Source organism: Cebus imitator, unplaced genomic scaffold, assembly GCF_001604975.1.
Source record: "Cebus imitator isolate Cc_AM_T3 unplaced genomic scaffold, Cebus_imitator-1.0 Scaffold8, whole genome shotgun sequence".
In the NCBI taxonomy this organism is placed as follows: Eukaryota; Metazoa; Chordata; class Mammalia; order Primates; family Cebidae; genus Cebus; species Cebus imitator.
The window spans coordinates 2,378,124-2,391,824 of NW_016107323.1; the positions used below are offsets into that span (position 1 = coordinate 2,378,124).

Consider the following 13,701-nt stretch of genomic DNA (forward strand, 5'->3'; position numbering starts at 1 on the left):
AGAGTAAAAGGAAGCTGAATGAGCCCATGGTTCTGTTTCTCTATCTATAAAGTAACTATAATGATAAAACCTACTCTTTGGGATTTCATGAGGATTAAATGAGAAAATTCATGCAAAGTAGTTAGCATTGGGCCTGATCCATGGTGAGTGCTCAAAATATTTTCATTATTATTATTTTCAGAAAGATGTGAATTGTCTTGAAATCCAGCCCTAGGATTAATAATACAATTTTAACATTATATTGTGGTTTGTTAGCAACATTGTAGCTAAAACAAAAAATAGTCTTGCTGGCCAGGGTGGCTCCTGCCTGTAATCCCAGCACTTTGGGAGGCCGAGGCGGGTGGATCACGAGGTCAAGAGATTGAGACCATCCTGGCCAACATGGTGAAACCCCATCTCTACTAAAAATACAAAAATTAGCTAGGCATGGTGATGTGTGCCTGAGGAACTACTCAGGAGGCTGAGACAGGAGAATCGTTTGAACCCAGTTGGCGGAGGTTGCAGTGAGCCGAGATTGCACCACTGTATTCCTGCCCGGTGACAGAACAGGACTTCCTCTCAAAAACAAACAAACAACAAAAAAGTCTTTTTATAATGACTTTCTCCCTCTCTCTCTCTTTGTTTCTCCTTCCTTCTCTCTCTCTATCTTCCTTCCCACATTTGCACTCATACACAGACCTTTTATGTGCTATTGTAGTGCAGTAAGGAAATAAAAAGTGCAGGACACTGCCTCTACCATCAAGGAACTAACAGTCTAAACACAGATATAAATCCATATATGCAATGCTGTCTGTAAAAACATGTTATTTATGGACTGAATAAGTAGCAAATGCTATGAGAAAGTGTTTTGAATCATCTTCAAATATTAAACATAAGGAGAATAACAAAGGAAGTCCCAATACATTTCAAAGAATAGCTTTCATAATGATAACTCTCTCCAAAACAACTTAAAAATCAAGAGTAAAACTATTAATGTATTTGAAAACTAAATTTATTTTGAAACTTAAAACTTCTAGATAATTCATGGGTTAATAGGCAATGAAAATTATAAGGAATTTAAAAACTGAAGGACAATGAAAATAATAAATATCCAAACTATCCAATGCAATTTAAGCAATATTCAGAAGAAAAAAAAAAGACTTAAATGAACTTGGTATTTAACTCAAGGAGTTGTAAAAAATAATGTCAGGGTAAACCCAAAGAAATTAGGAAGAAGAAAATAAAAAAAGCGAGGACTAGAAATAAATGAAATTGAAAACAAAACAGATAAAAGAGGGAGATGGTAAAAAAATAATAAAAGTCGACTCTGAAAACTCCAATAAAATGAACAAATATATAGCAAGACTAATCAAGAAGGCAAAAATGCAAATAAACACCATAGGAAGGCAAAAGGAGGCACATCCATGGATTTATAACAGAGATGACAATCACCACAAGAAAACACTATTATCAGTTGTAGACCCATATATTTGGAAATGTATACTGTAGCAGACACAGTTAATTGCTGCACCTGTGCTATGGTATGCTATGCTGTATTGTGCTATGCTATAGTATGCTATGCTAAAATATGGTATGTGATGATAACACAACCCTAAGATCTCAGGTGGCTTACAGATCACAAATGTTTCTTTCTCATTCATGTTGCAGGTTAAGTGTGGGTTTGGGTGAGGTCCTCTGCCCCGAGCCATGCAGTGACTTAGGGGTGCAGGTTGATGGAAGAGCCAGCATCTCCCCATGTTCTTCTGGGGTCATTGCAAGCTGGAGCATGTCAACAGGGAAAAAGAGAAAAGCAAAAAGAAAATCTAGGCTGCCAAACTTTTTGTGGGGAGCTCTTTATGGGAAGAAAATCATGAAAACTTAGACTTACTCAGCTTTATATTCTCCTACCTCTTGCTTTGTTTTTCTTGTCAGATTAATTTCACTCATACACCTCTTCTCTCTCCTTCATACCAGATCAGTTCTGGTTAGAAGAATGAAAACAACAGCTAAATGGTGTGATCTGACTGGCACAGAGAAAGAAGCTAAAATTGACCACTCAGGAAATGAGGCATGTATTAATAATTTTCTTTTGACTCATTGTTTTTAAAAGCATCCACATGTAATTAACTGTTGTCTATAAAATAAAATAAAATTCCTAAAGAGGAAAAAGGAGGCACTAGACTTGTTTCATTCTACATTAGGAACGGTACTAACATTTATTGGGTACTTACTATATGCCTGACATTTTACTAGGAACTTTTCATACTGTGTCTCATCAAATGACCTTGCTTGCCCTTTGAATAAAACGTTAACTCCTTTCCAAGGTGTATGTTCTGATCTCCTTTTCTGAAATCCCCACCCTCCCCATCTCTGCTCCACAGATGGGCCTTTGAATTCTGGCCTTTTTTTTTTTTTTTTTTTTTCTGTTTATGAAACACACCCAGCATACCAGCATATTCCTGCCTCAGAGCTTCTGCTCTTGTCATTCTCTTTGCCTGGAATCCTCTTTCCTTGGATCTTCTCATGTCTGATTTCTTTACCTCAACCAGACCTCCACAAAAATATCCTCTCTTCAGAGAGCCTCTGTAACCCTTCTGCTAGGTTAGTGCAAAAGTAATCATGGTTTTTGCCATTAAAAGTGATTGCAAACAAGAACCATGATTACTTTTGCACCAACCTTATATCTACAATAGCAACTCTTCCTCTACCCATAGTTTTCTATTCCAGTCACTTATTTTTCCCCATTGCACTTAAGAGTATCTAAAATTATCTCACTGTATTTGTTTTGATGTGATTTTGATTTTTCCTCTCTGCCTTGTTCATTGCTGTATCTCAAAAATCCCACTTGATTTTTCCTCTCTGCCTTGTTCATTGCTGTATCTCAAACATTTAGAAGAGTGGCTGGCACTTTAAAATTTAAAAAAAAAATAGATTGGGGGTACAAGTGCATTTTTGCTACATGGATATATTGGGTGGTGGTGAAGTCTGGACTTATAGTGTAACCATCACCCAAATCATGTACATTGTACCCAACAGGTAATTTCTCACGGCTGGAGCTCTTAAGGTGATATTCAATAGAGCTTGTTGAAATAATTGATAAATAACATAATCTATAACATTATAAGGCAGAATGCACACCATGAGGAACCATGAGATATCTCAGTGAGTGAGTGTTAGGAAAGAACTTACAGGATTTAGGTTCATAATAGGTGATTTTGGTTGGGATTTAAGGGAGCAGGACTTTTTTTTTCCACATTGGATATTGTCAGGAAGCAGGGACAATTCTATGATTGCAGATTCTTAATGAACCTCATCTCTAAGGCAGGAAGACTAGAACAGGGCTAAAATCATAACTGGTAAAGCAGAAGCAGTCATTCATATCAGGCAGGATGGGGAGATTTTGGTGTCTTGGGGGTTTGCACAATGACCTTGTTTTGTCAGCACTTAGACAAGATTACTGAGTGGCCTTGTTTTTTGTCTCATTTCATAATTTATAGAGTGGCCTTGTGCAATACTGTTGTTCTGTACAACTGTGATTAACAGAAGAATGCAAAGCCCTAGCTATGAGTGTCACAACTTCTAGGCCAGTTTCTAGGTGTCAAGGTCTGTTTTCTGGCTCTTACAAGTGTCCTAGGGCTGGTGTCCTAGGACAGAAATAAGCAGGAGTATATCTTTTGGCTACTTGATAGTCCCCTTTTACCCAATTCTGGATTTGTATTAGGATGGACACTGAACCAAGACAGCACAGGCCAAGGCAGAGAAGCAGTACTTCTAGAAGTCAACTCAAAAATGCCTTTATCCACGAATTAATTATCCTCTCAGCACATGGCTAGCATAGCTAATTTGCAAATGGAGAATGCTGTGTATTTTGCATCCTGAATGACAGAACCCACCATTGCCTCAACGATCATGTTCAAAACTGCCAAGTCCTTGATTCTGGTTCAAATTTTTATTTAAACACAGCAGTATGGTTTCAGGAAAGTCTTTTAACCAGCATCCCAGCATCCTCTGGGACTCTATAGCACCTGTTACCTGTTTCCTCTGTTAATATCCCGGCTATATTGTAATTAATTTATTATAATCCATCTGCCTGGTTAGACTGGCTCCCACATGTCTGTATCACTGGAACTTAACAAAGGACTTGGCACAGGCTAGGCTCCCTACAAATATTAAATGAATTTAAAATTGATCTTTAATTCCTGGCTTGCATTCACCTCACAAAACATTTATTGAGCTTGTATCACAAGCCAGGAGGATGCTATGAAAAATCAGAGAGTCTTTCCCTTTAAGGAATTTGTAGTCACTTCTAGTAGACTTAATAATAATGATAATATGATATTTACTGAGGATAGGGAACTTTGTTAGGTACTTTATATGTACCTGAGTTATTGTCATTTTACAGATGAAACAATGGACGTACCGATGGGTTAAGTTACTTTCCTGAGGTTCACACAGCTATCAAGGGGCAGAACAAAGACCATCACCCAGACAGTCTGACTCCAATAACACTGGCCCAACTATCAGGTTGAAACGTACAGCACCGTGTCCATCCACAATTCTCTCATTTATCAGAGGAGGTCCTGAATCCAAATTTTAGAAATCGTGGCAGACATTTGTTTTAAAGAGGAATAGGTTAATATGACCAGTCTGGGGAAGAACTTACTTTCTTTGCCAGGCAGTGCGGATGGGAAACAGCTGCGTTGGCCTTCTGTTAAAGCAGCAGGGGATTTCGGTTTTGACTTCAGACCTGAACATCACTCAGTCAACAGCATTTATTGGGCGTCCACTGTGAGGAAAACAGGAGCCCCCTGCTACTTCCGCTCCTCCCCACATCCTGAAGCAGGGAGGGGAAGTGAGGAAAGCAAAGCAAAGCAAAGGCTAGGAGGATGCGGAGGGTGGGCAGGTGGGCACCCCCGCCCCACCCGCGCCGGCCACGCCCTCGCCCCAGCCCAGTTTAAACTCCCGCCCCTCGTAACGACGGCCAATGGCCGACCGCGAAGCGCGGAGGAAGGTAGGGATTGGCCGGCGCCGCGGTTGTCGGGGTGACGGGTGGGTCTGGCGGGTCCCCAGGCGGGGCGGGGCGGGGTGGGGGCGAGGGGTTCTGGGTGGTTTCCGCCCCGTAGCCCCGCAGCCAGCCGGGCCCAGGCCGGCGCCCCCCGGCGGCGCAGGGGGCGGCCTCCACTCAGTCCTCAGCCCAGGGCACCCTAGTCAGCCTCCCGCTCAGGACGCGCCGCCCTCCGTCTGGGTCTCCGCCCCCAGGACCCGCGGCTGAGAGCTCTGGAGCGCGGCTTCCCCGGCCGGCGGCGCGATGGGCTGCGGGAACTCCACCGCCACCAGCGCGGGCGCGGGCCGAGGTGAGCGCGGCGGGCGGCAGGGGCCGGCGGGGGCGGTCGGGCGAGGCGGCGGGAAGGATGGGTATGGGTATGTGGGGTGGGGGGGGCGCGCAGCCCCCTTTCCCCATCCCCATTTTCGGGACAGGAGCAGACCGCCCGTTTCTGGAAAGACCTAAAGCGTGGCAAGTCACCCGCGCGGGGGCGGTAGCGCCTGGAGCAGGCGAGCCTGCGGGGCATCTCTGCTGAGGGAGCGCGGGGAGGACTGTCGCGGGTTCCCCTGCTGCCGCCGGGGCTCCCCTGCAGCCGCCGGGGCTCGGCGCCCTCCTGGGGGAGAGGATTCCAGGACGTGGCCCCAGGCCGCTCCCCCGCCTCCCACACTTGCTCCTCCAGGCCTCTTCCCCAGCTCCTCGGAACCCAGGCGCTGCACCTGGAAAAGTGCAGCGCAAGACAGGACTTTTAGGACAGTGGTGGTGGGGCAGGAAGTGGGGAAAGGTGGGGTTGGGGTTGGAGAGAACTAGAAGCATAGCTGCAAAAACGCGTCCGTGTCAGTCTCGATGCCTAAGACTGGCTGGGATGCTCTTAGGATTTCTTTGAGAAGCTGCAGCAGTAAGGATGTTTTACATATGTGAGACAGAGCTTTGTTATTAACAGCTTGTTAAGATACTTTTCATTTAAACACACACACATACACAGACAGATCGAAACTTCTTTTTATACCACTTCATTTTGTTGATTGGCAGGCCAGGTTTTCTAGCTTTCCCGGGCCAGCCAGGCTTTGTGTCAAGTGACTTTTTCCAAAACTCACCCTTCTATTTAACCCTGCTTATGTCTCTGGATTTAAGGTAGCCTGAATCTGTTTTGAGTAATATCTGCTGACTTATTTCAGTATCCTTTTGGATAAAGAGTTCCTATATCCTCCAATTGAGATCAATCAGATGCCACATCCTGGCCTAACCAGCAAATGAAACAGCAGTCGGAGGCTGCAGTATTTCCTAGGTGGCTGTGGAGGCCCTGGCAATGACTTTGTAACCTTGGGCCTGTCACATTCTTTAACTCAGACGCCGGTCAAAAAAAAAAAAAGGTAGTTTAAGACTCAAGACTTATTTATGTTACAGTTTATTTTAACGTTCACATAATGGAATCGGATGTGGGAATCTACTCAGTTACTTGGCCAAGTTTGTTTTTCCTCCTTGGCTGTCATTGCCACACATCAGGAATATTCCGCTTCAAGAGAAGAGGCTAACATATGTGCAATTCTAGTCCTAGAGATATGAATGAACACAGGTAGCTATGCGTTGAAAAATTTGACTTACAGTTAACCTTTACCATCTTGAGTTAAATCCTGTCCTGGTGATATACAGAGAAAAGCGAGTTTTTTAGATTCATGTAACAGTGGGGAAGGTTAGCTTAGCGCCTTAGGCTATGCCACCGCCCCTGGCTCCCATTTTGATTTATTAATGTATTCCTTGTCAGTTTTAGGGATGAGGGGGATTACCGTTGCCAAATGAAAATCAGAATGATGGACCGGGCGCGGTGGCTCACACCTGTAATCCTAGCACTTTGGGAGGCCGAGGTGGATGATTCACCTGAGGTCAGGAGTTCGAGATCAGCCCGACCAGTATGGTGAAACCCAGTCTCTACTAAAAATACAAAATTAGCTGGGTGTGGTGGCGCCTGCGTGTAATCCTAGCTACACGGGGGGCTGAGGCATAAGAATTGCTTGAACCTGGGAGGTCAGGGTTGCAGTGAGCTGAAATTGCACCATTGCACTCCAGCCTGGGCAACAAGAGTGAAACTCCGATTCCTCTCAAAAAAAAAAAAGAAAAAGAAAAGAAAGGAAATAGGATGATGGTAAGGTATGATGAGCTAGCTCTAAAATGTAAAAATCAAATTTTGGGGGAAAATATGATTTCTTGGGGAAATAATTTTCTTTATTAATATTTGATTGACTTTTTTTATTTCCCTAGGAGCACATCCCTTATCACCTAAAGGGAAGTCATATTGAAAAAAAAAATACTCAAAGCGTAGTTTGAGGAACAGCCTCACTTTTGTTTGTGAAGGACAGTGCATGTGAGAGCATGGTATTCTCTCCTCCAGCTTGCTCTTTGCCAAAAATTTCTTTTTGTTCAGAGGAGAGCAAGATAGTGAGTGCAGACCCAAATCATGCAGGACACGACATGATGAGCAGGGAGTTATTGCATCACCACTTTGATGGATCTGTGCTTATCTTGGAGAAGCCATTCCCAAACATTTCCCTGCCTGTGCGTCCAGCTGGCTGACTTTGGGATTTGGTCATTGTTATTTTGAAATGTTCTGTCAGTTGGTGGTAGGGATTTAGTTTCAGAGAGGAAATGCATCAGAGTGAGAGAGGTAAGGTTAAGAAAAATAAACCACAATGCAAAGGTACTGAAAATCTCTTTCAGCTGTGAGCTTGGACATCAGCGTCAACTGCGCTGTTGACGAAGCTACACACTTGGAGGACTGAACTCAAGCAATACGAAATGTGTTAAAGAGACGTTGTCCCTTTCTTCTAACTACTTACAGTGCACAACTTCCCATATGTCCCAGGAGTCATACAATTCAATAGCCATACTTAAACTTTTCAGGAAAAAAATGTACAAAGAGATTGTGGAAAGAGTGTTGAACTTATGCGTCCAGACAGTGAGCTTAAGCTTGGGTTTGGTGCTGTGCTGATTGCATTATTGTGTGTATTTCATGTTATTTTTTTGAACTTTGGTTTCTTTGTTTAATAATGGGGATAATTGGTGTATCTTGTTTCATAAGGCTATGTGAAACTCAAAAATAACGTGAAAGCACTCTATAAACTGTAATTATTACTATATAATAATAGTATTATTATTATCACCTTTTTGAAGGCAAAGTAGTTTTCCTTGAGTATTTTTCTATAAGAACATGGCAAATCTTTTTTCATGCATTAACATATTATTACAATGCCCCTAAACCTTAACTCTCCATTGTAAGCCCTGTTTTACTTGTTGAGTTATTCAGGTAAACCAGATAATTGTTTCCCCTTTCCCTGAGCTGTCAGGACAGCTGGCTCTCTTGGCCTTTGTCTGGTGGACTTTTTTTGTCTGGTGGACTCGGTTAACAGGACAGATTGATATGCAGTAGTGTACTTGAGTTAAGTGGCTTCCATATGCCTGATGTGTGGAGAAACTGGTATGGAGTAAAATGGTCGAGTGGCCATAAGGAGGAGTAGTGAGATGGATCAATCCCTTGATAATTCTGGGAAGACTTGTCCCTGGAGTATGTTTCTATTAATAACTGTATGCATACGTATCTTCCACCCCTATGTGGGACTTCCTCTGCTGGGAACTTCTAGGGCAAGGGTGGGGGCAGTCAGCAATGGATGTTTGTAGAATGAAGTCAAACTGTTGCTCTTGAGAAATTGATAGTCTAGGTAGGAAGATTAAGCAATTGAGAATCATTGCAAAGCAGTGTGTAATAGAATATAACCTGGACATCCAATTTTCCAGGAGGTGTTGAATGACACAGTTTAATCAGAGAAGTCCTCCTGGAGGAGTTGAGCTATCAGCCTAGATGGACTTGTGAGAGGCATTTTGAGTACCCAGAAGCTCTCCACTTTCACATTTTGATATGATCACTCTCTCAAGGTGGGAATTTGATTTTTCCTAACCTACAGCTATATTGAGGATTCAGTACATTTTTTCTGCTTAGAGTCTAGACCACAAATTATAGAGAAACATCTGGATAGAATAGTTCATTTTATAGTGTCACATTTATTACAAGGCAGGGAGCTTTTGCACTCTTGCTCACTCTCACTCTTTCTCTGCAATCAGATTCTCTACTTGCTTGTTTTTTCCCCCAGCATATCTCCTGACTAGGCAGAGAAATGAGCAACCTTGCATTTTGAGTTTATGATATATAGCAGGTCAGTCATTCCTTTTATACAGTCATATACATAAAGACTATGAAACAAGTCTCTGTAATACAAATCAGAAATTCCTTTTCATGTAAACCAGAAAAATCCCTTCAAAGTTTTAGATAGTTCCCCCTATCTACAGTAGCCTATTTTAATGCAGGCTAAGGCTGTAGAAATTATTTGCAGCAGCAGTTATCTCAGAAGTATTTGGCTCATGATATTTGGTTAAATTGGTTAGTTGAATTTTTTCTGCCAGAGATATGTAATTGGCAACTGATCTTAACTTCACGGGCAATTTATTGTCAGAATGTTTCCATAATCGTTTTTTCTGCTGTTTATGTAACAATAGTCTGAGGAGGAGGAGCTTGATACTTATTTACCCTATTTTATCAGTGTACCCAAGGAGTTAATACAATCCTTTTGGGTCCAATTATTTAGATTAATTATGTCCTTGTCCTCAATTAGCTAGATAATTGCATTCTTTTGAGGTAGCTATGTTGGTCCAGCCTTAATTTACATCTGTAAATGGTCTGGTAGGTATTGAAATGATACAGCTGTGCTTAGCATTAGTCCAAGATTTGTGGAGGAAATAATTTAAAAATAATATAAAATTTTGTTGATATCATCCAACATTTTTATCTTGTACTACTCCCCTTTCCCCACAACTATGTACCATCCTTCTTTCTGTTCTTTAAACATGCTGAACTCACTCTTGTTTTCTCTCTGTTTGAAACATGTTTTTGCTGGAGAGCTGATAGTATGCTTATTTCTTGCCTTTTTCTTTCCCCTACCCCAATGGAGGCCTCATGAAAGCCTATACATTTTGTTTACAGCTGTATCCTCAGCATCTAGACCAGCTTTCACAATTTAATGGGTTTTTTGGCTCTTGAAATATATTGGTTGAATGAATGAGTATATTTGGGAAACAAAACAGATATAAAATGGAGTCCTAAGTTGGTGTGGGCACACTGTACTGATGTAGCAATTGAGGGAGGAAAATAAAACCTCAGGAAGTCAGGGAAACCTTTGTGGAGGAAGTGGAACTTTATTTGGCCTTGAAGAATAGTGTGGAGGAAGTGGAACGTTATTTGGCTTTGAAGAATAGCATGAAGGAAGTAGAACTTTATTTGGCTTTGAAAAATAGGTAAGAGTTGGATAGCAGAAGATGGAAGGCAGCTCATTTTTAGTGCTGTAGGAAGTCCTATATACGGAAATGGGCTTGGTGCGTTTCAGGGTAGTAAGAAGTCTAGCCTGATTGGATTTAGTTGTTCACATTGGTTGCAGGGTAATGGGAAGAAAGAATGGTTAGGATACAGGATAAGGAGGACAGAGAGGCATTGAGGCCTCAGAGTTGAGAGTGGGCTCTGCAGCCAAAACGCCCAAGTACAAATCCTACATTTGCCATTCATCATTTGTATGACCTTGGGCAACTTGCTGAAGCTATCTGTTCCTTAGTTCCTTGACCATAAAATGGCGGAGTAATAAGAGACCCTACTGTAAATTCAGTGAGTTAATGTGTGTAAAGTGTTTAGAACAGTGACTTGTATGTTAGTACCCAATATACTATTTGTTGTTAATACTGGGAAAGACACAGCTGGTATAGAAGGAAGGAGTGCGCTACTGAAGACGTGTACATATAGAATTGACATAATTCAAAGCTGCTGTCTGCGCTTGGGGAAGTGCTGAGGGCCTGGATCACAGCTGTGGGCCCTGAGTGGTAGAGAAGCGTTGAGGTCAGAGATTCGTAGAAGAGGCGGCAGATGTGGGATGAAGGAAGAGGGAGAAGTAAAAATTAAACTGTTAGAGCCTGGGTAACTGGAAGGAGTTGCTGCTCTAAAAGTAAGGTAGAAAGGGGCAAGTGATCAACATACTCTTGAATGTACCATGTTTGAAGTGATGATGAATAAAGAGAGGTGTGGAGACCCCTCTGCTCAGGTAGTAGTCCCTGGTGAGACAGAACCAAGAAGGTCTGTGCATCATTCGCTTGCTCTGTTTCCCCAGAATTGGTGGTACAACCATGTGAATGGTTCATAAAGGCATCCAAAGTGAGTGATTCATTTCTGCCATTGTCACAGCCTGGTAGGTTCTTCTTGCCCACTGCCCTAAATGAAACCAATGAGAGCCTGGCACAGTGGCTCACACCTGCAATCCCATCACTTTGGAAGGCCTTGGCAGGCGGATCACCTGAGGTCAGGAATTCGAGACCAGCCTGGTCAACATGGCAAAACCCCATCTCTACTAAAAATACGAAAATTAGCCAGGTGTGGTGGCACGTGCCTGTAATCCCAGCTACTTGGGAGGCTGAAGTGGGAGAATTGCTTGAACCCAGGAGGGATGCAAGTGAGGCTGCAGTGAGCTGAGATCATGCCACTGTACTCCAGCCTGGGCAACAGAGTGAGACCCCATTATGTCAAAAAGAAAGAGAACGGCAGTTTTTGTGGCAAAGAAAGAGTTTAATAATTGCAGGGCTGGCCAAGTGAGGAGAACAGAAAGAAATTTCTTAAACCTATCTCCCTGAAAATTCAGAGGCTAGGGTTTTTTAAGGGGACTTGGTAGGCAGGGGGTTACTGAGGAATTGGAACGATTGATCGGCTGGGGATGAAGTCATAGGGGCATCTAAAATATCTTTGGGCAGTAAAGTCAGTTCCCAGGAAAGAGTTGGTTCTCAGAACCAGGTGGCATCCCTTGGTCTACCAAAATGTGAAATCTGAAAAATATCTCAAAGACCAGGTCTTTAGGTTTCACAATAGTGATGTTATCTATAGTAGTATTTGGGGAAGTTGGAAATCTTGTAACCCCTGATTACATGACTCTGGGGCAGTAGGCAACTTATAGGAAAGCACACTGAACAATGGCAAGTCATTGTTTATGCTTTTTTCTAGTAAAGTTTAAGTCTCTATCATAATTTTAACCTTGCTGTATGAATGCAACTTTGATCTCTGAACAAGGACAGGGGTGTCAGGGGGATGGGGGGGTCAGTTTTCCTTGCTTCACAGTTGAAGTACAAACTAAATTCCTCTTGTAGTTACCTTGGCTTCCATGTTAGAATAAGTAAAGAAAAAAAAAAAGCTTGTGAAATTAAAAGCATAGCAAAACAGAGTCAATTATATATTAAATTTCTCTCATTATTTATAATTCAGCAAAGGCAGTTTTACCATGAGCCACCTATAGCTCCATATTGGCATGGCTTAAGTTGTGTTATATCAGTTAAATATCAGTGCACTAACTTATTTATGCCTGTACTTCTTATATGGCTGTATTTATTTTTTTGTTTTTGTTTTTTCTTTTTTTTGAGACACAGTCTTGCTCTGTTGTCCAGGATGGAGTGCAGTGGCGTGATCTCAGCTCACTGCAACCTCCACCTCCCAGGTTCAAGCAGTTCTCCTGTCTCAGCCTCCTGAGTACCTGGGATTACAGGCGCGTGGAACCATGGCTGGCTAATTTTGTGTTTCTAGTAGAGACGCAGTTTTACCATGTTGGCCAGGCTGGCCTGAAATTCCTGACCTCAGGTGATGCACCTGCCTTGGCCTCCCAAAGTGCTGGGATTACAGGTGTGAGCCACTGTGCCTGGCCATTTTTTTTGGTCTTTACTTGCCTAAAGTGTAGCTACTTGTCTTAGTTCATTTTTGTGTTGCTATAAAGGAATACCTGAGCTCGGTAATTGATAAAGGAAAGAGGTATATTTGGCTCATGGTTCTGCAGCCTGTACAAGAAACATGGCATCTGTATCTACTTCTGCTGAGGGCTTCAGGCTGCTGTCATTTCACGGCAGGTGAAAGGGAGCCATAGCATTCAGAGATCACATGGGGAGAGTGGAAGCAGTAGAGAGAAGGGAGAGAAGTGCCAGGCTCTTGCTCACAACCAACCAGCTCTCATGGAAACGAATACAGTTAGAGCTCACTTATTGCCGCTAGCCATTCTTGAAGGATCTGCCCCTATGGTCCAAACACCTGCCATTAGAACCACCCCTATGAGATTTGGAAGGGACAAACAAGGAGAAATAAAGCACTCTAGCACTACCCAACAAGGATGACCTATAAAAATGAGACTTTCTACAAGAGCTTCCATTTTCATTGACATCATTTCCTATTTCTAGGACACATTGACCTGAATTTTTTCCTCCATTATTTGAAGAAATCACTTACAAATCTGTATTTTTTTTTATTGTCCTCTGAAAAATAAGCATTGCTTTGGATGAAGTAGTAAGCTGTTCTTCCATTTCTTTTGGCCAAACCAAGACTATGACATAATTTTATAACTATTATGGGTCAGAAAAGCCATAGCAAGCTGTCAGAGTTAAAGAGAATTTTATTTATTTTTCTGCAGTTATATTTATATAGTTCTCAGAGGGACTGTTTCTTTTCTAAAACAAATAAAGAGTAAAACATTCCTGCATATTTTTTTTATTTCCCATTAGAGCCATAGACATTTATGTTTCTGATTATTTATGCTGAAAGAAGAGTGCTTTGTAAATCTTTAGTATTT

The 13,701-nt window shown here is 42.2% G+C and overlaps 1 protein-coding gene across 1 annotated transcript in view; it reads left to right on the forward strand.

Moving 5' to 3' along the window:
* The first annotated feature begins 5,026 nt into the window (after positions 1-5,026).
* The window catches only part of CUNH12orf75 (chromosome unknown C12orf75 homolog), a 37,898-nt gene continuing 29,223 nt past the window's right edge, over positions 5,027-13,701 (forward strand). Inside the window, exon 1 of the mRNA XM_017540675.1 lies at positions 5,027-5,333. Within this exon, the coding sequence (XP_017396164.1) occupies positions 5,288-5,333 (46 nt within the window). The 5' untranslated portion in view covers positions 5,027-5,287. The remainder of the gene's footprint in view (positions 5,334-13,701) is intronic.